The 25,919-nt window shown below is 38.8% G+C and overlaps 1 protein-coding gene and 1 pseudogene across 1 annotated transcript in view; both read left to right on the top strand.

Annotated features, from left to right (window-relative positions):
• Positions 1-3,704: 3,704 nt before the first annotated feature.
• On the top strand, positions 3,705-4,261 carry LOC116524376 (annotated as a pseudogene).
• Positions 4,262-19,495: 15,234 nt separating this feature from the next.
• The window catches only part of CFAP299 (cilia and flagella associated protein 299), a 615,251-nt gene continuing 608,827 nt past the window's right edge, over positions 19,496-25,919 (top strand). Inside the window, exon 1 of the mRNA XM_032239813.1 lies at positions 19,496-19,649. Within this exon, the coding sequence (XP_032095704.1) occupies positions 19,539-19,649 (111 nt within the window). The 5' untranslated portion in view covers positions 19,496-19,538. The remainder of the gene's footprint in view (positions 19,650-25,919) is intronic.

Below are 25,919 nucleotides of genomic sequence, written 5' to 3'. Positions count from 1 at the left end.
AAATGGCCAAAAGGCACATGAAAAGATGTTTAACATCTGTAGTCATCAGGAAAATGCAAATCAAAACCACAGTGAGATGCCACTTCACATTCACTTGGTTGGTTATAGTCAAAAGTCGGAGAATAACAAGTCTTAACAAGATGTAAACATTTTGGAACCCTTATAAACTACTGGTAGGAATATAAAATAGTGCAGCTAGTTTGGAAAACAGTGTGGTGGTTCCTCAAACATTTATACGTGGAGCCATCATTTGACCCATCAATTACACTCTTAGGTATATATCCAAGAGAAATGTAAACATAAGTACACACAAAATCGTGTACATTGATATTTATAGCAGCATTATTCATAATAGCCAAGGGATGGAATCAACCCAAATGATTATCAACTGATGAATGAATAAACAAAATGTGGTATACCTATATAATGGGACATTTCAACCAGTAATAGGTATGAAGTACTGACACATGCTATAAATTGGATAAAATATTTTATTAAGAGAAAGAATTCAGTCCAAAATACACATGTTACATGATTTGTTTTATATAAAATGTTCAGAATAGGCAAGTCTGTAGAGATAGAACATAGATTTTTGGTTGCCTAGGTCTGGGGGTGGGAGTTTGGGTGTTTTGGGAGGTGATAACTGAAGTACAGGGTTTCTTTGAGGAATGCAAAAATGTTCTAAAACTGATTATGTTAATTGGTTTCACAAACCTGTGAATGTACTAAAAATTATTGAATTATGGACTTCAAATTTGTGAATTGTGTGGTATGTGAGTTATATTTCAATGAAGCTATTGCAAAAGACAGTATTACTTTTGAAGCAACAGTTACACAATTTTGGTATTAAGTATTCAGCCCTCTCTCCACATGGGGTTTTCAGCTGTATCTGTGCAAAATAAGCTTAAATTTTAGGCTGTTTTCTTGTTTTGAGAATGACTTTATTTGGTCTGGATAAGCAAATGTCCAATGCACTTCCAAAACACAGATTTATTTGAACTTGGTTTGTGACTTATTAGCATTGTGAAGTTAATGGTTGAAGGTCAAGGGATATGAAATAGGAGAACAAGTCTTTAGACTTTTTTTTCCTTTTAAAACAGGTGCACCCTATCCTGAGAAACAGTTGGTGTAACCCTTATATCCAGTTTTGTTGTTGTTGATATCTCTGTAGAAAATACTATTTTCAGAAAGTATTGTTTTGCCAATGAGTTATACGTTTACAACCTGTTGCTCTTACCCAACTATGAAAATAATCTTAAGACATTGCACCAGAATCCTGAAGTGCTGGTATAAGAGCTGATTCTCTTTGCCTCTTGTCTCTCTTTTGCCTGTGTGCCTTTCTACTTAATAAATCTGAAAAATGTATTAGTCACAGTGGTTTTGGATTCTGCTTTCCTAAAGCTCTGTTCTATGTGAGCTGTTGCACCTCTAAACTAAAATTTTCCTGTTCTTTGCCATCTTTCACCCTGTGCTTTTCCAGACCTAAAATGTCAAAATATCAAGCAGATGAAATTACATTTGGACCACTGGTTTGGTAGGAAATGACTCCATGCTTTCAGCAGATCTGTAGTTGCATTAAAGCACACACACACACACACACACACACACACACACACACACACACGACAACGACAAGGGACTGTTAATAAAAGATTCACTGAGTCCAGTCCTTTGTCTCAGTTAACTACTGCGTTTAGATAAAATACTTGATGCTGTAAAATAAAATCAGTGCAGGCCATTTGCTGAGATACCTGGACAGTTATAGTAGACTAGATTTTTATTTACTAATTCTTTAGAGGAGAGGGGTTTTAGGTACACTTGGATATACTTGAATTTCTCTGTGTGTGTGTGTGTGTGTGTGTGTGTGTGTGTGTCTGTGTGTGTGTGCGTGTGTGTGTGCGCGCGCACATGCGCGCATGCACATTTGGGCTTAAGAGGCTAAAACACTTCTGACCCCATTTAGCAGAAGGTAAGAACAACTTTCTGTTTGTAAGGATCTTATACCTATGGAGCATCAGGCAAGGACATTCTGTTACGCTTCTTAAAAGAACTGGCACTACAGTGAACTAGAAGTGAACAGTCATATTTTGTGATTGGCAGTATATTCTTTATTGCTTTTATTTTTGTATTAGACTGTTTATGTATTAGACTGTGGACCTACATGACTTGGATTATGTCTTACTTACTGTGTTGTTGAATATGGCTAGAAAAAATGTGAAAATGAGTGCTGAAAAAACAACTTAGCAGATATCAGAAGTCCTTCTGGCTTCCGTCACTGGCTTTGCCACACTCTCTGGCCTTAGAAAAAAGTTCCTTCACTCAGCTGATATTTTAAAACACATACCATGTGCAGGGTACTGCCTGTACATCTAACCTCATTGGATCTCAGTTTTCTTGTCTTTAAAATAAAACATGAATTTTAAGCTTTAAACCTGACTGATTATTCTGCCATGATCCAGAGAGCAGTGGTTAACACATTTGACTGTCAGAGTACCTTCCCCACACCCCCCATCAGAATTTTTGTTCCTATTTGCTAACTCCATAGTACAATCCTTTCTCACTCACTGAGATGTCCCCTATTTTTTTTAAGTGGCACCAGCGAAGTCTAGTAAATGTGCTAAACTAAATTGAAAGTCATTTTAAATGAAAACTGCGTTTGTATATAAGCCTTTAGCAAGGTGGCCAGTTGAGTTGTGAAACTGAGCAACTTACGATATAGTGTCACAATTCTAAAATGGCTAAAAATTTCTTATACTTTGACTATAAGGGATATGAGATACTTTCCTATTCTTGAAAGACTGTTAGATTTTATTCCATTAGCTCTTCTATTTTTCAAGAAAAAAATGACCAAATGCACAAAGAGAATAATGTGGTTGTAGCCCAGTAGTTGTTGGCTAATGTTCTCAGTTTTGGAGACAAACAGAACATGGGCCATGGGCCATTTTAGAAACTGCCCTTTGGCCCTGGTTGTGGGTGTCTCAGCCCCGCACAGGGTCAGTAAGCTTCCTCACAGTGCGAGATGAAGAGAAATAGTCCTGTCCCCACCCCACCCCTTTTTGTTTGAGACAGGGTCTCTGTCACTCAAGCTAGAGTGCAGCGGCACAATCATACTTCACTACAGCCTCGACCACCCAGGCTGAAGTGATCCTCCCACCTCAGCCTCCCAAGCAGCTGAGACTACAGTGTGTGCCACTACTCCCGGCTAATTTTAAAATTTTTCTTTAGAGTGGAGATTGTAGGGGTGTTCTCACTACATTTCCCGGGCTCATCTTGAACTCCTGGGCTCAACCGATCTTGCAGCCTCCGCCTCCCAAAGTGCTGTATTACAAATGTGAGCCACCACACCTGGCCGTCCTTTTACTCTTCTCATTTCTCCCCACCCCAAATCAACACGGATAGGTTTCCATTTGTCCTAAGAAGTGCTGTGTTGTTGTAAGTAGCTTAATTAATGAAATGTATCTTTGATGATCTGTTTATTAATTCATGTGTTCTTTCTTCTAGACAGCAAAGGGCTTGATTTTGTTAAAACTCACGATTACTCAGAGAGTTTTATAAAAAAAAGTAACCTCCACAATGAAACAAAAATTCAGGGGAGATGCGGTGTGAGGTCTGCCCTGGGCTGTGGCAGGTGCTCTTTGGCCTCTCTTCTTCGCTGGTGTGTAGCCACATGTCCCCCCCCGCCACCCACCACCACCGCTGTCCCCATGCCCATGAAGGGCCGCCCCCTCATCGCTACACCCTGCAGTACCTGAGTCAGGAGGAGGTGCTGTCCAAGGAGTTGGCAAAGGTCATGACAGTGAATTACAACACACATGGGGAGCTGGGCGAGGGCACCGGGGAATTTATGTTTTTCAACATATTTCAGATTCAATACAAAAACCTATGAGTGCAGGTCATGATGTGTAAGGACAGGATGCCATCACCCTTCCTGTCTCTACATCCACCAATACTTAGATTCTGGGGAGCAAGTCCTGTTGGATGTGGAGACCGCGAACAATAAGGTGGTCATAGAGCACATCAAAAAATCTTGGGGAAGAATGAGGAAACCTCCAAGAAAGAGGAGCAGGAGAAAAAGCAGCTGTCTCACCCAGCCCACTTTGGCCCTGGAAAGTACTGCCTGCAGGAGTGTATCTGTGAAGTGGAAGGACAGTTGTCCAGCCTGGGCCTGATATCCAAGAAGATGATGGGGAAGTGCAGAGCCACTGTGAAAGTCAGTGCCAGGACTAATACCCAAGGCCACGGTGGGCTGTGGCGATTATGACTAACCAATAGAAAGACTAGTATGGGTTACCTTGACCCCAGGGAAGTCCTTGGTTCTGTCCCTGGAAACTCTGGAAATCCTTTTGCAGTAAAATGTTCCCTTTACACACCTGTATAAAAGGACATGGGGAGAGGACATCTGCAGCTGCACTGCTAAATACATATCCCTACTCAATGGGTAAATAAAAGGCTTCGTAATCACTGCAATAAAGCAGCAACGACAGCAACAAAACAACCACAACAATTCACAACATCCCAGGTTTTTAGGCAGCAGAATCATCTGATGGGGCTGTCTTGATACTTTCCCTTATGTGTCTGCTTGGATTTTTCTCATTTTGGTTACAGTTGCCATCACTTCTATTACCATCCCCTTGTGCTTGTACAATTTCTTGCCCTTAGTGAGAAGGCCAACTTCTTAAAATACTTTTTTTTCCTTCTAAATACTAAAGTAGAGTCAAGGGGATATAAACAGATTACAAGAAACACAAAAAACCTGCTTACCAAGCACTGTGTGTTCTGCTGTCATGATTGTTGAAATCTTAAGAAACCTTCAGTTTTCAGTGGTCATGTAAAAATAATTATTTCAGTAGGAAAAGGAAGGAATAGGGGCTGAAAAGATTCAGATTCAAAATAACAAGGTTATTTTAAGAAGCAACACTAATGATCTTTGGCTGGAATTTCAGGTAGGCTGCCAGGGGAGTTTTGGCTGGCAAGCCTGATGCCCTTCAAATCACACCACATTACAGCCTTCACCTGTGGGTGAAGTTGATCCTGCAGGGCACCATTGGCAAACAGAAGAGAAGCAGTGATTGGATCTTGCTCTCTGTCTGGGGAGACTCAGGCAGGAGTGCCACCAACAGGAGGCTGAGCTAAATGCATTACTCAGAGAAAAGTAAAGCAATATAGACAGAAGAAATACACATCCTCAAGCCACAAGCATCAGTCAAGAAAGAACATAGCTAAGAAAGTAGGGTAGAATAGGGGGCAGAATAGCAATGTTAGACTGTACATGGAAGAATGACAAACTTCACTAGTAGCAGAAATGTCAGAAACAGGTAGGAATGAAGTATACAGATCAGCTCAAATGGTTCTGGACCAAACTAATGAACAGCGGTTGGAAGCTGGCTGTTCCCTGATGTCTTGGGTGCAGACCTCATGGACTGAACAGAGCAGTATGACTTAGAAGAAAAAGCAGAAAACATGGTCTTTGTTTTATGCGGTTCATTTCTTTCAGTTAACTTCACTATTGAAAGCTGACTTTAGACTTGTAGAAATCTATAACTTTATCACCATTCTTCAATGGAGAAAGTAAGATACAAATAAATTAAAGCATTTAATCACAGTTCCCAAGTAAATAAATGGAAGATTAGAATTGAACCTTGATTCTCTAAAACCTAGACCAGCACTGGGTATTTGTTGAATGTTGGCTTTTCAAAAAGATTGTCTTACTGTTTTCTTGAGCAAATCAAAAGATTTAGTAAATTTTTGTTTCTGTTAGTATCCAAAGGCTTACATGAAAAGTACATTAACCTTAAAAAGCTACTAATTAGAATTGTTTAAAATATGGAGCACAAATTAGTTATGTAATTATGTATATTATAATGGTCAATAAATTATATAAACCTATTATGGTATGCAAATATTTTATAAACAAAATTATTTTTCACTCTTGAATAATTATGCAGGTCAATCTTTCAGGAATCAGTGGGAGTTTTATTTGTAACTACTTATATTTTTAGTCTGTTTTAAATTAACAATTAAATTTCCCTCTGTGTATCAATAATTAGATATACAAGTTTTAGGTTAATTAGAATGATTGCCAGTAGTCACATTGTTTTTGATAAATTCCATTGTAATAATGCTTCAAGGTGATTACTGGTTCTTTAAGGTGTAAGAAATGTTATTCCTTTTTATTAAATTTTACTTTAAGTTCTGGAATACAAGTGTAGAATGTGCAGGTTTGTTACACAGGTATACGTGTGCCATGGTAGTTTGCTGCACCTATCAATCTGTCATTTAGGTTTTAAGCCCCACATACATTAGGTATTTGTCCTAATGGTGTCCCTCCCCAACCCCCCAACAGGCCCTGGTGTGTGATGTTCCCCTCCCTGTGTCCATATGAAGAAACAATATGCTTAAACTACATTTAAAACTCAGGAATTGGTTTTATGCTACATGTATACTTCTCCTGGAATACATAATCTACTGGGAAACATTACGAAAGAACATGGGAGTGTAACTGTTTTGCTCTTCAGGGCAGTTATTATCAAAGGCTCTAAAAGAACTCTGCAATCAATTTTTATTGTCAGCCCTTTACAAAAATCCTCAAAGTCCAATAATTGGCTCATAAAACTAAATAGTAAAAGGAAAGGGGAAAATTAAGCATGGTGCATTATACATGATATCATAAGTGGAGGCCTAATCTATCACTGTTAATGCATTTAGTTATTGATAGGCATGTGTCTAGAGTCACATTTTAAAGATTTCGTCCTAATGTTGTCAGTCGTACTGGCAGCCACTGCAGTGGTGTTGCTGCCATCATCTCCTCTGTCTCAATATTCTATCATGGAAATCAGGGATACTAACACTGATGAACTCTGAGAGAAAACCACTTACAAAGAAATGTGAAATTCTGAGAATAATCAACAATGTTTTTAAAAAACTGGGCTGGCAGTTATATATTGGAATATTTACATGATAGTAGATCTTCTGAATGGATGTGGAACAGGGGAATTTTTAGGAAGATAAGGTAAAAAAAGAATCAGAGGCTGGGAGGGATGACTCACGCCTATAATCCCAGCACTTTAGGAGGCCAAGGTGGGTGGATAACCTGAGGTCAGGAGTTGGAGATCAGCTTGGCCAACATTGCAAAACCCCATCTCTACCAAAAATTAGTCAGTGTGGTGGCATGTGCCTGTAGTCCCAGCTACTCAGGAGGCTGAAGCAGGAGAATTGCTTGAACCTGGGAAGCAGTGGTTGCAGTGAGCCGAGATTATGCCACTGCACTGCAGCCTAGGTGACAAAGCAAGCCTCTGTCTAAAAAAAAAAAAAGTCAAAAATAGAAACATCAGTGAAATCCTGGCAAAACTAGGCAACAACTGGGTACCATTTAATATGATCGAAGAATACATATTTGTGTTACATCTATTAAATAAGTTTACATTTAAAATACTGTTGAAACACTGTAGGTAGCTGGAATTATCTACTCTTGGTTATTGAAATGAATATATTTGTGTGTCAACCACACCATTTTGGCAACTCATTTTTATTAACAAACACATTCTGAGATATCACTATGTTTATTGTTCAGATTATTTGGCTAGCATTACGCTTATTTGTGTCTGAACTTTCCTAAAAATAGTGTCCATCATATTCATTTTTGCATTTGAAAATTAAACTGCTGGTTGTAAATAAATTTATTTTCTACAATGGCAACAGTTAATCTCCTAAGTTAATATTGGAAGGACCTTTTCTATCTCAATAAGCAACATATTTTGTTCCAAATTAGCCACTTTAATTCCACTGCCACATTGTTTCTCAGTAATCATACCATGTTTCTGGAAAATTTAATTTCACTTATTATGTGACTGGCTGGCCATCTGGGCATGTATTCTGGAAGAAGACTTTTAAAATAAAGCCATTCTTAACAGCCAGAACATAGAAAATAATCCTATTTTCTAAGTAGCTACAGATGAAGGAAAGAGTATCTTCTTGTAACATCTTCTTGGGCCCTACACCTGAAATTGAGTCTTTACAAGAAGATGAAAGCCAGCTGCAGCCTGACTAGCTGAACTGAGTAAAGACACAGACTGGTGTAATAACCGTCCAGAAGCTCTTACCCACAGGCTGAAATTTATCCAAGCAATTTTTATAAGATAGTCTTATTCAAAAATTATCTTCCTATTTATGACTGGTATTTCCATTTCATTTCAATTAGCGGCATGTAAAGCAGTTATTTTTGAAACTGTAGATATTAGATCCTGGAAGATAATTAACTCCATCATCTGGTTGTCCATATCTTCCATCTGTAAGGTATATATGTTGTGTTCTTGCATGTCTGAATGATGGCTTTGGACTGTACCCTTGCATTTATTTTCACATCTCTATGGGATTGTGGTGTGTGTGTGTTTGTATCCTACACAGCAACCTGGGGTCGGTTCATGTCAAATCCTTCAGAAGTTTGGAAAAAGAAAATGAAGGAGACAGGTGGGAAAAAAGCTAGTGTAATAGGTAACAACTGGGAAGTTAAATTTCAGCTATGAATTCACAGATTACTTGAGACTTTATGTTCATTATGCCAATGTGCTGCATTCTGAGGAGATGGGGCATAGTTGCTACAGTGGTGTGATGCTGGGAGAGTGCTTGGGAGCAGAAATGATGATAATGAGCCACTCATCAAGATTTTTATACCAGAATGACCAGTGACAATAGAAAACACTCTCAGACTATAGCTAGCCTGTGGCTTCTTCTGACTACTTTCCATCGTTTTCTTGAGGCACTAAGTGCTTTCTTATGGGTATCAGTGGACTCAGTGAAACCTATTAGAAATAAATGTAGGTACAGTTGGTGTTCAGTTTCAACAACCTTCTCTGATTTTAAATTCTTTTGGGTAGGCTTTTTAAAAATATCAAATAATTTTATAAAACTTCCTTGTTTATAATTTTATACATAATTACAAAATTATATTTTTCACTTCTTTGTCTAGCTGTTTAAAGAATACCAAATGATTGCTATAAAATTGTTTTCATAATTTTATATATGTGTACTATAAAACTTGCATTCTTTTCATCATTAAATTTTTACTGAGCACCTGGTAGGTCCCAGGTGCTGTTATCGATTTCAGGCATATGCTAATGATCGCTAGGCATACGATATCTTTATTACATAGAGGTGGCATTCCAATGAATAAGTTTGACCAATGTGTGACTAATACAATGCCGAGGATCATGTAATAACATGTAATGAAGATTGGCTTGGTTACTTTGGCCTGGGAGGTTAGTATATGCCCTAATATATCTTTGACATTCTGATATCAGAAGGACGAAAAGGAGCTAGCTATTCAAACATTGGGGCAGGGAAGGAAAGATGGCATTCTAGACCAAGAGTATATGACCAAGCGTAGTAGATTCTGGGTAGAGAAAGAAACAGCATGACCATCAGGTAGAGTATGATTGAGGTAGCGTGAAGTAATAAATAAGACCAGAAAAACAGCCAGGGTGAGATGAAATGTAGACTTCATAAACCAAGGGAATGATTTTGGATTGTATTCTAATTGTAGTGGAAATCAATGAGGATTTAAATGGGAGAGTGACATGATTTGATATGCATTTTTAAATAAAATACCCTGGCTACTGCGTAGAGTCTGGATTAAGGAAGGAAGCAAAAGGGAAAATAAAGAAATTCTTTAGAAGTTTATTGTAGTCCAGGCAAAAAATGATGCTGGCTGCATTGAGACAAAAGTTGTAGAATGGAAAGCAGTGAAGAGATTATGTTTTTTATTTTATTATTATTTTTTATTTTGCTGTTGAGAAAGCTAAGCTAGCTGATGGATTCCATGTGCAGTATGAGGCAAAGGCTGAACCAAGTTAACTCCTAGATTCTTGGCTTGGACAACAGGGTGGATGGTATTTATTTAAAGCCACGGGATTTAATCAGATAATCCGGGGGCAGAGTTTATAAATTAGAAGAGGTGTGGGCCCAGGATTAAGCTGTGGAACATCCAAACATGTAGCAGCTTAGCCAAGGTGGTGGCATTAAGAGGTTAGGCTATAAGAACAGGTAGTATGAGTGTAGTGTGAGGGTGGCATTATGGAAGCTAAGAGAAGAAGGTGTTTTATAAATGACCCACAAACTGTGCTTAATGCCACTGAAAGGCCAAATACATTAAAAGTAGAGCCACATCCCTATGATTTAAAAACAAGAAAGTACTTGGCAACCTGGAAAAAAAACAATCTTAGTCAAGTGGTAGAGAGAAAATTTGGTTGGAGAAAGCTTAGAAGAGAATAGGGAGATGAGGAAGTGGTGATGATAGTTATAGACTACTCTTTCAATAAGATTTTTTTTAATAAGGCAAAAAGAAAAATGGCAGTAACTGAAACAAAATATGGGGTCAAAGGAGTTCACTTGTTTTAAAGACATGAGATTCTAGAATGTACACCGTTGAGGTGACCCGGAGTGGGAGAAATGGATAAAGCTAGGAAAAATGTGACTGACAGCAGGATGAAATCCTTGAGAAGGTGAGAGAGGACAGTATCCAGAGAACTGGAGGACATAGGTTGCATTTGATAGGAATATTATATTCATCATAACAAGGGGCAAAATTAATACCTAAGAGCAAGTGTAGATAAGGTTGTATTGGGTGGGTAGGTAGGAGTGGGGGTGGAGTGATGGTGAAGGAGAATGAAGAGTAAGAGAGAAGGAAGATGACGATTTTGAATAGGAAAAAAGCTGTGAAATAGACTTAAAAAGTAACAAGAAAATAAACACACTAAGACAGTATGGCAGTATTGCCAAGTATGTTGAGACTTGTGGTCATGAATTAATTTAGTAAAATTCTGTGCTTTCTTCCAGCAAAGTGCATGATATGACAACAATTCCACTGTTTTCCTCTCTTCTGAGTGTTTCCTGTAAGTGAAATCTGAACACTAGTTGAAAGTTTAAGTTAGAATATTATCACAGAATTCTAAAGCTAGATGTGCCCTCAGAGGCCATCCAATCCTAACTCATTGTTTTCCAGAATAAAAAATTACTTCCTATTGATTTCTTAAAACCCATCATTCTTGAATTCCATGGTATGTACTTCACACATAGAATCCATTTTTTCTCATATATTTTCCACTCTGTACACCAAGCTTGTCAAACTCGCAGCCCACGTGCCACATGCAGCCCAGGATGGCTTTAAACGCAGTCCAACACACATTAATGAGCTTTCTTAAAACTATATAAGTTTTTCTTTTTTTTTTTTGGATTTTTTTTTCTTAGCTCATCAGCTATTGTTAGTGTTAGTGCATTTTATGTGTGGCCCAAGATAATTCTTCTAGTCTGTCCCAGGGAAGCCAAAAGATTGGATATCCCAGCTGTATACCGTATCCATACGTATATGTTATCATAGCTCCTGTAAATTTCTATTTTTCTAACTTGTTTATACATTTACATATCCAATCTGCTTAGTTTTTCTCCTTCCTTTCCTTTATTCAGCCAACTACCAGTACAGGTCCTCCTTCTGTCTTCCCTAAATGATAATATCCTTGAAGTTTTAAAGAATCAGATGTTATTTATTTATTTATTTATTTACTGCACTCTCAAAGCCTAGCACAGTGCCTGACTCTTTGGTGACTTTAAGTGATTATGGAGGTAAGTAAGTTTTACTTTTGCTTCAATAAGTGAGAATGAATAGGAAAGATGGATCAAAACATTTTTATTGTGATTAATCTGTAGCCAAAGAATATTTGATATCCTAGAAAAGTAGAGCTGAGTATAATGAGTTGAATTAGCTCTTAATGGAATTGGCACCCCTTCCTTTAATGCTTCTCTTGGGAAGTCTAGTGATTTTTTTCCCCCTTTCTGTATCTGCTTGGTTGTGACTGGAGTTGTATTACTACCGTGGTTGCAGAAATTCTTAAGTACCTGATGAGCTTTGATATTGTACTCAGAAACTAGAAAAAAGATGCTGGTTTAAAATAGATCAAACTCTTAGGAATTCTATAGAGATCATCTAAATATATTCCTCAGAGAGGCAGCCTATTTCCACATTGTCTCTGGGGTTTTAAAGATGTCTCCTTTTATTTTCTCCTGAGATTTTATCTGAATTACCTTTTTACCCTCAAGTCAGTGCCTCATTATTTGAGTTTATTATGTACCAGCATGGTTTCATTGAAAACCAACCATGTCATTGTTATTTCTTATTTTGAGCTGATAAAAGTTTGATCTAAAATGAAAATCTTCTGACTTTTGCTTCAGGGTAAAAAGTGTGTAGTAAACTTGAAATCTCTCTGGCTGTAACATTCTTTCCCCAAAAGTTTCTTGAATCCATCTCCCCTGCAACTACTCCCATTTGCAACCTCCCCCCATTATTTCCTTCTATCTCCTGACCTAAGATGTCTTCCTACCTCCCCTCCAGTCATTTACTACTGTCGGAATAATCTTTAAAACTATGGTTCTGATGATCACTTCTTTGCAAACACTTCTTTTGGTTCTCTTTTGCTTGGAGTATATGGTTAAATCTTCTTAAATAGACAGACCACAGCATGGTCTACTTCAAACTTGCCTTTCCATTTTTCTGCCCTCTTGCATATATCCTGCACTCCATATAAATTTCCCTCATCACAATTCCCTGAAAATACCTCTCATTTTCTCACCTTTAAACTTTAGTACATGAGATTCAGTCACATGGACATTTATTCAGAGCCCCAGCTCCCCATCTCAGTACTTCATGTTCATCACAAAGGTCATGTCCTCAAACTTTGCTTGACAACTTTCAATTGGAAGTAACTTTTCACTCATCTGAATTTGCATAGTGCTTCAAAATATCTCTTTGTCAAAAGAATTCTGGCTTGTGCTATTATTATGTTGGTATTGCTAAGTAACTTTATAAAATGTAGGTGCTAAAATGTAGGTTGTTGATCTTGATAGTCTTCATATGAAGTGTAATGCCTTTCACCTTGTTTCCAAAATGAATGACTTATGTATAGAAAAGCTGTTTTATTCAGCAAATACTTATGAGGGATCATTATGTTTCAAGAACCATGTCATATGCTGAGGATAGAGTGGTGAAGAGGGTTGACATAGTCTTTTTGTTTATGTGCATGAATTCTAATAAGCAGTATAGACATTTATCAAATACTTTATAATAAGCAAGATATTACAACAAATGATAAAGGCATTCGAAAGTGCTCTGGGGACATATAAGAGAAGACTACTGTATCTTAATCTCTATACCTATATCTATAATAGGGAGCTAATAGGTAAATGGAAAAAGTGTACATACTGTGAAAGAATGTCCTAGGCAGAGGGAACAGCATGTTTGAGACCCTGTTGCAAAAGAAGTGGGGGCTCCTTTGAAAACTGAAAAAAGTCTGGTGTGATGGAACATGTAACGTGTGCAGTAGAGGGTACCAGAGGAAGGTCAGGATGTGGAATGTCTTATAAACCATGTCGAAAAGACGAAAGAAAAATTGTACTTTATCCTAAAGCTAATGGGGAGCCAATGAAGGTTTTTAAAAGATGCCTGATGAGAGCCGTGTTTTTAAACAAACACTAACTACATTGTGAAGAGTGGAATGGAAAGAGGCCAGAAGAATATAAGGAAATAAGAAAAGATGATATTCTTGGAGTTTAGGTGCCAGACTTTGGCTTAGGAAAGCAAGCAATGTCAATTAGGTTGGAGAGAAATTTAAGCCTTCAAGAGAAGTACCTGAGAGATGAAAATCACAGGCCTTACATTTCAGGGGTGAGGGAGGGGTAGGATTCAAGACTGTCTTCCCTGTTTCTCACATGAACAACTGAGAGGAGGGAAACCTGTGTGTTGAAAGTGGGAACACTGGAGGAGGAATAAAATTAGGAGGCAGAAAAAGAGGAAAAAGTTAATTTATACTTGTTATACATCCAAATGGCATCTGGCAGGCGTTAGATATGTGGTTGGAAGAGTGACCTGGTTGATTACACAGATTACACTCAGAAGAGTGACCTGGTTAATTACATACAGAGAAGAACTATATGCATGTAGAGCAGTAAGTAAAGCAATGAATGTGGGTGAAAGCGCCAAGTAAAAGTGTAGCGGGAGAAAAGGGTCTAGGGGAGAGCCCTGAGACTCTCCAACTTTTAAAAGCTAGGTAAGGAGAAAAGGAGCTATCAAAGAGAACAGAGAAGAAACAGCTAATGGAAAACCAACCAACCATCCAACCAACCAATCAACCAACCAACCAACCAACCTCAATGCAAATTAACGTGGTAGAAGTGAAGAGAGGGAATTTCGAAGAGAAGGGCGTGGACACAGTGTCAAATGCTGCTAAGTGTCAAGTAGTATGACAACAGAAAAAATGCCTATTGGGTATAATGGCAAAGGTGTCATAGCTGACTTTAGTGAAAATAATGCAGCTGTGCATGAAACCAGCCTGGAATATGTTGGGCAGAAAGTGGAAGATAAGGAAATGGAGATAGTGATTGTAGATAACTCTTCCAAAAGCTTTGCTGTGAAGGGCAGGAAAGCCAACAGCTAAAGTTGTCTGTGGAGGTGAGGGTAGTTTTGGGAATAAATTGCTTATTTAAAAAATGGGAAAGAAGGATCGCACCATTGCACTCCAACCTGGGCAACAAGAGCAAAACTGTGTCTGAAAAAAAAAAAAAAAAAAAAAGGAAAGGAGCTGGGGTGGGGAGGGAGAGGAAGGATAAATTAACCACATAAAAGAGAGGGGATAATTAAAATGAGAAATTCTGAGAAGACAGAAGGAGATTGAACCTGTGTAGTGAAGGTATAGGAGAAGGTAAATCTCTTCCTTTACACAATAGAAGAAGTAAATGTTGACATGCATGTGAATAAACTTGTATACAGCATTTGACTGTGGGAAATCTATTGTGTGAACTTACTGCCTTTGGGAATAGGAGTTAAGTTTATCTGCTTTGAGAAAGGAGCATATAAGATTAAGGAGAGAGGAGAAAGTGTAAAAACCATTGTAGAAAATAAGAAAAAGAAAACATAGTAAGATTGTAGGGCAATGCTAAGCACCTGCTTGCAACTGGCAGCTTCACATTTATTGTGGTGGCCATCTATTCACATATGCTGTAGTCTGATTGCCCACTCAGGGGGAGTGTAGTTTTAGGGTATAGTCTGATTTCCACGTAGCCAAAAAATTTGAGGGAATTTTCAGTGAGGTTGTTGGTAATGCCTTGTAGAGCCACAGAAAACCCAAGTTTTTCTCTGTTCCAAAGTGGTGGCTGTGGTGATCATACCCTTATCATCTATCCCATAGCACAGTAGTAGTTTTCAATCTTTATCAGCTGCAGACATCTGTCACCCCAGTCCTGGGAGGAATTCCATCTTATACTTGTATTTCTCTCTCTTCTGGAATTTTCCTTTCACACTGTCAGTGACAAGGCAGGAGCAAACTCCTGAATTATGAACAGGAACACATTGTGTCTCCAGGACAGAGAAGCAGTGGAACCAGAACTCCAGCATCTTAGAGTAACTGAGACTGTGTGGAAGTCCAGTGACATCATCACAAGAAATAGCTCAAGTAAATTTAGTGTCAACATTATTAGCACAAAATTGCACAAATTTAGTGCAAAAAAGCTCTCGTTGGCTAATGATTAAGCAATATCCCTCACCTGAAGTCGCAGATACTTAATAAGCAGTTGGGTAACCTCAGACACAAATCTTGTCCTATTAGAGTAAGCCTATGTTTTTTTTTTCCCCTACAATATAACATGTGATAGAACATCTTAATAGAGCCTCAAGTTCTTATTAACATAATAAGCAAAACATTACCCTTCCTACCACGTCAACAAGCCAAAGTATATTTTCCTTTCACTTTCTCAGCTATCATAATATATTGCCAAATATTTTGGAGTAGAAAAGTGTAGAACTTAATTTGAAACTCTTCCACCAAGTATGTACCTTAAATCTGGCATATATTTTGTTATTCTTACATAACATATGTTTCTTCTCCCTCACATCTTTTGTAAGAGAGAGATTTGTTATGAATATACATAATCCTTGTTTGTCCTTTTGCAAAGAATGGAATTTCTGGGATTGGTGCTAAATTCCAGGTTTCAGTCTTTAAAAATCCTGGACTTGAAGTAGGAATTCATGTTAACCAAAATAAAGTATCTCTTGGTCATAACAAAGGTCTTTCAATGAAAAAAGAAGCTTGCTGAAACTTATTAATTTCTTTGTTGCCACCCTTTCATGTAATTTCTCAGGCACAGGTCTGAAAGTGGTTTTGAGCTTAAATTCAAAGTTTGGAAAAAGGCAATTGAGTTATGCTTATTATTAATTCTAGCCTTACTGCAAGGAACTAGGATAAGTTTATGAATTTTCTCGATATTAACAGAGAAGCTAATTTGTTGAAAATCGGCCTAAGTGTTTTGAGTTAGAAGACATTTCTAGACTCATTGACTGAAAATAATTTCATGATTGTTTAAATTTGGATGCTGGAGAGATTACTTCATCAAAGAGAGGTTGACCAAGTGGTAAATTTAATGAGGTTTCCCTAAAAAATGCACAATCGCAATTGATAATAAGAGAACAATATTATGATCAATTTTATGATCAGAATTATGATCAAAATTATGAACAATATTATGATTAGTCATGGCAAACCATGACCTCACATTTTACTAACATATAGGTCCTTTTCATTAAAGTGCTATAGTTTAATGAACCCAAACATTTCTTAGATGCTTTGCTATTTCTTAAAAGTGATGAAATCTTGGTATAGGCGGACTTTAAAACAAATGTGACACATATAAGCTCTCTGAAGACTTCAGTCATATTCAGTAATGCGTGAGCAGCTCCTGAAACCATTTTCATTGTATCCCTCTCTTGTTCAAGGATATGGGTGCTACTTTTTGCAAACTCTTCAACCTAGCATTCAAAGTTTTCCTACCAGTCTACTGCCTCTACCTAGTGAGCTCCCTTCCCTCTGCTCTCCTTACTAGGCCCCTCACAGCCATCAAAACAATTTGCTGCTTTTTCCTACATAGAACTGATTTTTCTTGCCTCCCTATCTTGGAATATGCCATCCCTTTTGCTTCTTTTTTTTGTGTGCCAACTCATGTTCCCTATCACAAGTTAAATTACCTTTTTTTTTGCTCTTTACTTTTTAGAGACAGGGTCTTGCTTTGTTGCCCAAGCTGGAATGCAGTGGTGTGATCATAGCTCACTATAACCTCAAACTCTTGGGCTCCAGCAATCCTCCCACCTCAGCCTCTTGCGTATCTAGAATTGCAGGCACGTCATTGTACCTGTTTAATTTACTTTTTTTAAAATTTTTGTAGAGACAGGGTCTCACTATTTATTTTTGTAGAGACAGGTTGCCCAGGCTGGTCTTGAACTCCTGGCCTCATACAATCCTTCTGCTTTGGCCTTTCAAAGTGTTGGGATTACAGATGTGAGCCACAATGTTTGGCTTTTTTTTTTTTTTTTTTCTAAATAACAAATAAAGTTAATAATTAGTTCCATGTGGCTCTTCAAAATAATGAGTTCATGTAGCTCTCTTTACCTCTGCTATATTTATATGTGAAATGCAAAGTAATACATTGTGTTATTATTTTTGGAATTTTGGCCAAGTCATTTAAATTCATTCTGTATCTATATCGAGAATAAGACCAATGCTAGGTAATGAGTTTGTCGTCATGAGCAAACAAGATAATGTATGTGAAGCATTTAGAATGGGTGCAGGCACATGGTAAGTTCTCACTGTTATTATTATTGCACTAAAGCAAACGCTTATATTCTTTGCACAAAGAGACTGAATCTTTTCTAAGTTCATCCAGAATAATGCCACTTTTGTGCTCAGTTCATCCAGCATAATGCCTCTTTCAGGAAGAACTTAGAGAATTCTCTAGACAGCAGAGAATACTGAGACCTATATCCCTTACTAATTAGCATGTTTTAGTCATATGTATTTCGTCTCTATCCTTGGGCTACTTGAATTTCAGTATCTTTAAAAATATTAGATGATGCCAAATTGTTGATGGTTGTTAATTTTAATACAATGGGGGTAATCTATTTTGGGCACTCAATACAGTGGCTGGCATGCAGGGTGCATTCAATAAAAGTTGTTACTATTATTACTTTTTTTTTTTTGAGACGAAGTCTCATTCTGTCGCCCTGGAGTACAGTGGCGCGATCTCGGCTTACTGTAACTTCCACCTCCTGGGTTCAAGCAACTCTCTACCTCAGCCTCCCGAGTAGCTGGGATTACAGGTGCCTGCCACCACACCCAGGCAATTTTTGTAATTTTAGTAAAGATGAGGTTTCACCATGTTGGCCAGGCTGGTCTTGAACTCCTGACTTCATGATCCACTCACCTAGACTTCCCAAAGTGCTGGGATTACAGGCGTGAGCCACTGCGCCTGGCCTATTATTACTTTTGATGGGTTATCAGTGTCTGAGGTTTTTTTCTCCTTTTTGTTTTCCCAAATTCAGTGATTAAATTGCATTAAAAAATAAGGCCCAAAATATCTTTTAAAACGTGTCAGAATACATTCATTGAACAAAAACAAGTTAGTAATACCCTAAAGATTGTGTCTATATCACTTAAAATTTGCAATTCATGATATCATAATTTTTGAGATGACCTTTTTAAATCAGGAAAGCTAACTGAAAGTGAAGTATCTTACCAGATGTTTTCATTAAAATTTTGTTAGCCCATCTGTGAAAATCTTCAAGACGAATTAAAAATGTACTTAGCAACACTTAAAGGCTTAGCATTGTATTATGTTAATTCTCAAGAATGGTTTGTAAAATATTAAAATCCAAAAATTGGTTCTCAACATATTTTGCAAGCTGCTATGTTAGATTACTTTAAATTCATATTTTAAAAACACAATACTGTTCTGAAGAAAACCAAAAATCTTTAGTAAAATCCTTTATTTAATAAGTTGTCACAGATATTTTATCCTTTAAAAAGGACAGCTTCAACACAGCAAAATTTTTCAGTGTGCTAAAATAGTAAAACACATGAAAGCAATAACTTGGTACCAAAAAAGGTCTGCAAAGACATTTTTTTTTAAATTGAGTTTCTTCCTTTGGGAATTTCATAAGTTGCTTCTTGTACACAAACATTAGCAATAATTTACCTTTGTTATAACTTTAAAAATAATTTAACAAACTCATTATTTTATTATTGTCCTTGTCACATCATTTTGATAGACTTGTTTTTGAGATACTCCTTTTGCCAAATATCTTCATATTTTTGTCTTGCATAACATTATTTTAGAATGCAATTGGGAGCTGATTCCTAATATTTTGTCTAACTATCTCGGGAGTGTCATACTTTTGAACTTTGGATTGCAGTTTGCACCTCTCTGGTTGCTCCACAGTTCAACTTAGCCTGAGTCGGTGGATGGGTATCGGACCTGAACATGGAGTGGGGTTTATTCAACACAGTTTTCCCAGGAGTGAGGCAGGAGCCAAAAACTCAGCAACAAACAGGAGGTGGGATTAACGTGCAGAGCTCACGACGGCCTGAACTGATTGGCAGGAACGAAGTGGGTGGAGCTTCCTGACCTGCCCTCCTACTTCCGTTGCTAAGGACGCTTCGGCCGAGGCTACCGCCATGGATCAGGAAGAGGGGCTGAAGGCCGTGGACAATATCGTCACTCAGTTCAACACCTACGAAGATTTCCTGGACTCGCAGATCACTACCGTGGACTTGTACTACCTGGAGGTAAGGAGGTAAGGGCGAAGCGCGGCAGAGTAGCCGCCATCCCGCGTCCCTCGGTCCCTCCTCGAGTTCCCGCTTCGTAGGCTGGTCGCCCCCTGGGGCTGAACAGCTCAGCTGTCAGGCTCCACGGTTTTGGGACGGCGACACCCGCTGGGGAGGTGAATTGCCGGGCCCTTCCTGCCCTGCACTCATCCGTCCGGACCGAAGTTGGGCCCCTGGAGTTACACAGCGCAGAAACGCGCGGGCACACGCACGCTGGGGAGTCATGAATTTGTGCTTCTCGGCCTCCCCTGCCTCCTCCCAGCCCACTCCCCTTCCAAAGCCGCTCTCTGAGAGGAAGGAGGCCTGCTGAGACGTCTCCGGCTGAGATCCAGGACAGCCACCTGTTTCTCTTTGCCTTGCCAATTGATATATTAAAGAACATAAGATGGTATCTTTATACCAACCTAGTGTATTTGGTGTTATATTGGGCATTTGGGTTCATGAACTTCCACCTCATGGCAACTGATTCTGAAAGTCCTTTCATTATAGACACCCATTACAGGTAATTGTGCAGACAAATTCCTGATTCAAGTTTATCAAGTTGCTGATCACAACTAACGCTGAGAGTAAAAATATACACACAAAAAAGGCGCAAAATTGTATCTACTGGGTTGCTGTTTTCTGCCTAACAGCCAACTTCCCCTCCCCAGCTACCCCCACTGCAGGGTGGTGGGGGATAGAGTAGAGGTCTAGTCCTCTGCCAGGGGAAAACCCGGAGTCGCGGGAGTTAACAAGCCACCAGTGCTGGGAAGCTGGGAGGTGGACAGTGGCTCCCAGAGTCCCAATATATTCCTAGCCAAACTCCCCAGACCAGGCTCACTAAACGGGCACTCACCTGGAGATTCTGCTGTGCTCCTCACAGGACTCAGAATTGCCCCAATCCCTATTTAGGCCGGAGAGAGCAAGCGCCACTGTGTGGTGAAAAGCCACATCAGTCTGGGAAGGATTTGCATCCTGCCACCCCACGACCCTGCACTTCTGATCTGTAACAAAGTAACTCTGCATTTTAGTGGATTGACACTTTTGAACTTCAAAGGTTGGTTACATGGCCTTTCATTTAAATATGGATTACAGGTTTCAAAAGTGTTATTCTTCAGTACACTTAAAAAATAAATGTAGGTGGTATTTCCAATATATCTCCTGGCTTCAAAAGCAAAATTAAAAAATGTACAGATAATATATTTCAAGTCATGAAAGTCAGTTTTATGCCTTCCATCTAAGACACTGAAGGGAAATAAAAAATCCTGCTAAACAATGTTTGCATCCAAATTTTTGAATGTGAGTATAGACCTAAAACATTAATATTAATTCAAGTGAGAAATTAATAATTTGTGTTTTATCAGTCAAATTTTTTGTTTTTTCTGAGATGGAGTTTCACTCTGTTGCCCAGGCTGGAGTGTAATGGCCCCATCTCGACTCACTGCAACCTTCACCTCCCAGGTTCAAGCAATTCTTTTCCCTCAGCCTCCCAAGTAGTTGGGATTACAGGCCTGCACTACCACTGCCAGCTAATTTTTGTATTTTTATCAGATACCACGTTGGTCAGCCTGGTCTCAAACTCCTGACCTCAAGTGATCCACCAGCCTTGGCCTCCCAGAATGCTGGGATTACAGGTGTGAGCCACCATGTCTAGCCCATCAATCAGAATTTATTAAAGCTTTCTAAAATGGGAGATGGTAATTATATTTGGGGAAATGATAAAGAAATTTATTTTTACATTTGGCATTGGTTAAGTTTATTTTTGTTGTACTTTCATAAAAAGTAAGATGAAGATTTAGTTGAATAATGATAATTAGATAGGTATAAATATTACATCTATTTAGATTGATTAATGATTACTTTTAAAGTGCTATTACTTCTGGAGAGCTACATTCTCAAATACTTTCTGTGGATGCAAGTTCATTGTACACTTAGGTTACACAGAAACAAGTAGACTCCTCAGCATTCTTTCAGTGGTGAGGCAAGCACATTTCACAAGTCATGGGTCATGCTAAGGGAGCGAATACTTGTGCTTTTCCTTTCTCTCTCATCATCATCATTGTCGTCGTCCCTAATTGACGTTGATTTGAATGGAACAATTTTTAAAACATTTTAACTGACATAATTTTCTATATTTATCATATACAACATGATGCTTTAAATTACATATACATTGTGGAATGGCTAAATCAAGTTAACTAACATATGTATTACCTCACATAATTATCATTTTTTTTTTTGTGGTAAAAACACTGAAAATCTATTTGCTTGACAGTTTAAAATAACATGTTTTATTAACTGTAGTCACAAACTTATACAAGAGAGCTCTTAAACTTATTTGAATGAAAAAATTGGTAAACTGTAAGTTAGAGGTAGCATATTTAGTTAGAAGAGGCTAGAGTCGTGAGATTTTTTTTTCCCAACACTGCAATATTGAGTTTTTAATCAACAAAAAATTCTATTTTTTGCCTACAAAATGAAGCAGTTGGATGAGATTACACTCAAGTTTCCTAATGTATATAAAATTTTATGAGTTATCTACATTTTCATCTGCTTATCTATGTACTCATGTATTTATCCAGCCGCCATTTTAGTTGATAATCCTTCACCAAGGACTTGATATAGTAGAGACTGCCTAAACTGCTAAGAGTTTTTAAAGAATCTGTTCTAGACTTGAGCTGAGAAACCTAAGTTTGGTATAGTGCTTACAGTCCAGTCTGAGTTTTATTTATTCAGCAAACATTTTACAAGCATTTACTATCTTCCAGGTACTCTTTTATTGTATAGCATATTATTCTGCTCCCAAAAGTTTTCAATTAATCTTCATAGAAATTTAGTACAAATGATTCACATACAAAATAACCATATAATCTGTGCCAGATCCATTCTCTACCCTCTGTAGCTTTGTCTTTGCTCCTGGAAGATGACCTTCATGGTCATTAATCAGGACTTTTTGGCTTTGGGTTAGTTTCAGCCAATAGGAGGTACCAGCGGGAATTCAGGGAGCTGGAAGGAAGTGGTTAGAGGATTTATTCCTTGTCATCTTCCTACTGTCTGTGGTTTATAAGCGGCTGCATTCCTTAGGCCTGGCCGTCTTCTCATTCTCTCCAGGGTTTGGCAGTGCTATAGCACTCTCTCCAGGGTCTGGCAGTACTCCCTGTTCTAGGAATTGCTTCCTCCCTTACCTTCTTTTATGCCTAATGGTGTTAATGGCTTCCCACTGTTGCTAACCCAAGGATGCTTCACCATCCCATGTTGGTTTCCATTAATTTTGCCCATAGCTTTGTAAATAGTGCTTTTATTCTTTTTGGTCATTTCTTTTGAGTTTGCCATCTATTTGCTGCCATGACCCTGACCACTACATATAATCATTTAACATCTCAGATCACAATAAGTACACAAATAGTGTGTGATTCTAATAACCACACAACTTTTCACATGATGCTTGTTTAGGAAGAAAGGGAAATATGGAAAAAAGGGAAACTAATACCAGTTAATTATTTGATGAGCTAGAGAGGAGTAAGTTGGCTCAGGAGAATAAAAGAAGCACTTTATGCTATGTGTACTGGGCTTTGCATATTTTACTGAATAGCTTCAAAGCATCAAAAGAAATGCATCACATTGTCAGCAATTAGATTTTCCTCTGCTAACCCAAATAACAATATTTGTTCTGGGAGTTACTATCATCTAACCTAATTAACTTAATTCCCTAAAGCAATATATAGATAGTTGAAGAGTTTTGGCAAAATTCTTAAATATAATTTTCCAGGTTCTTTATTGGCAATTCTTCTTTTTAAATAAACACAGGCCCTTTATTTTAATAAAGCTACCTGTGACCACTGGAAAAATAAAAGTCCTACTTAAACTGCTTTTCTCAGGTAAAGGATCAAAGAGTGTTAGAATTATTTAAAATGCCTCTGACTAATGGATAGCAGTAACAGCTAAACTATTTACAGAGATAAACAACATGGAGTTTCATTTAGGGCATTGTCTTCCCATTATTTATAAAATAAAAATGGCCGATTAGGATTTTTATTTTTATAAAATAAAAATCGGCCAGCCGATTAGGAGCAACTGCAGTCTGTGGATCTCATAGAGAAGAATGAAAATAGAGAGTGAATTTGGCACATTCAACTGAAATATCCAGATTTTAGCCCTGGGACTCAACTAGGCATCCAACTTGACCCGTGGAGAATGAAGGGAAGTAGGGTAGGGCAACAACGGTCCACCCCAGCGGTGGGATAGAGCCAAAGGAATCCTCATCCCCAGCCAAAGGAAGCTGTGAGTGATTGTGCAACCCTGCCTGGGAAACCGCGCTTTTCCCACAGATCTTTGCAAACCACGGATCAGGAGATCCCTTCATGAGGCCATGCTACCAGGGCCTTTGGTTCAATACGCAGAGCTCTGCAAAGTCTCAGCAGAGTAGTTGTTCAGGCTTACACAGAGGCTCACACAGATACCCAGGAGTTTTTCAGACTGCAGCCTCAGGAATCCTGACAAGGTGAGAGTTCCATCCTTAACATCCCCTTACATCCAGGGAGCCAAGCAGTGTCATTCTGAAGGCCCCACTTCCCCTGCACCTCACAAGTTAAGAACCACTGGCTTGGAATTCCAGTTGGCCAATGCAGCAGGCTGGAGAATGCCTGAGATGGACAAATTTCCAGGAGGAAGGGTGGCTGACATTTTTGCCGTTTGGGCAACTCAGTTCTAGCTGCTGGTTCTGGGGAGTCTAGGCCCTGCAAGGAGGAGTCCCCCACAATGCAGCACAGCTGCTGTGCCAGAATGTGGCCAGACTGCTGCTGCTGCTTTTTCTTTTTTTTCTTTGAGATTAAGTTTTGTTCTTGTTACCCTGGAGTGCAATGGTGCAGTCTCAGCTCACTGCAACCTCCACCTCCCGGGTTCAAGTGATTCTCCTGCCTCAGCCTCCCAAATAGCTGGGATTACAGGTATGTGCCACCACACCTGGCTAATTCGTGTAGTTTAGTAGAGATGGGTTTTCACCATGTTGGTCAGGCTGGTCTCAAACTCCTGACCTCAGATGATCCATCTGCCTCAGCTTTCCAAAGTGCTGGGATTACAGGTGTGAATCACTGTGTCCAGCCCAGACTGCTTCTTTAAGTGGGACTCTAATTCATACCTCCTCACTGAGCAGGGACCTCCCTGTAGGAATTTCAGCAACTCCAGCTAGGATTATACAGACAGACTCTGATCTCTCCCTGGGACAGAGCCCTTGTGGGGAGAAGCAGCCAATGTCTCTGCAGTTCAGTTGACTCAACCTTTCTAGCTTCCGGGCTCTGGAGAGTCCAGGCAGTGTGGATGAGGAAGGGTCCCCCCAACACAGTACACATGCTCTACCAAAAAGCAACCAGACTACTTCTTTCAGTGGGCTCTTGATCCCATCCTTCCTGACTGAAGCCTCTTAACAGGGGTCTCCAGACACCTTCTACAGGAGTGTCTGGGCCAGCAAATAATCAGTGCCCCACTGGAATGGAGCTCCCAGAGGAAGGAGAAGGCTGTCATCTTTGCTGTTTCACAGCCTTCACTAGTGATACCTTCAGGTAAGGGAAAAACTGAGGCAGCTAGGGTCTGCAGTGATCCTCCAACAGCAGCCCTATGGAAGAATGGCCTGCTTATAAAAAGAAAAAGAGAAAGCAACAACAACCACAACAGACCCCACAAAAACCCCATTTAAAGATCAGTAATTTCAAAAATTGGTTAGATAAGCCACAAAAGATGAGAAGCAGTCAATGTAAAAATACTACAACTCAAAAAGTTTCCTTCAAATAACTGCAATAGCTCTCCAGCAATGGCATATAATTGGGCTGAGGCTGAGATGCCTGAATTAACAGAGGTAGGCTTCAGAAGGTGGGTAATAATGAGCTTTGTTGAGCTAAAGGAGCATGTTGTAACTCAATGCAGAGAAGCTAGAATAATGATAAAACAATACAGGAGCTGATAAGAATAGCTGGGTTAGAGAGGAGTGTAACTGACCTAATGGAGATGAAAAACACAACACAAGAAATTCACAGTGCAATTATAAGTATCTATAGACAAGTAGACCAACCAGAGGAAAGACTCTCAGAGCTTGAAAACTATCTTTCTGAAAAGACAGGCAGACAAGAATAGAGAAAAAAGAATGAAAAAGAACAAACAAAACCTCTGAGAAATATGGACTGTGTGAAAAGACTGAACCTATGACTTATTGGGATACCTGAAAGAAACTGGAAGAACAGAGCCAAATTTGAAAACATA

This window comes from Sapajus apella, unplaced genomic scaffold (genome assembly GCF_009761245.1).
Source record: "Sapajus apella isolate SASKATOON/1434 unplaced genomic scaffold, GSC_monkey_1.0 scaffold45, whole genome shotgun sequence".
In the NCBI taxonomy this organism is placed as follows: Eukaryota; Metazoa; Chordata; class Mammalia; order Primates; family Cebidae; genus Sapajus; species Sapajus apella.
The sequence above is the reverse complement of the archived record's forward strand: the minus strand, read 5'-3'. Positions and strand labels throughout refer to the sequence as shown.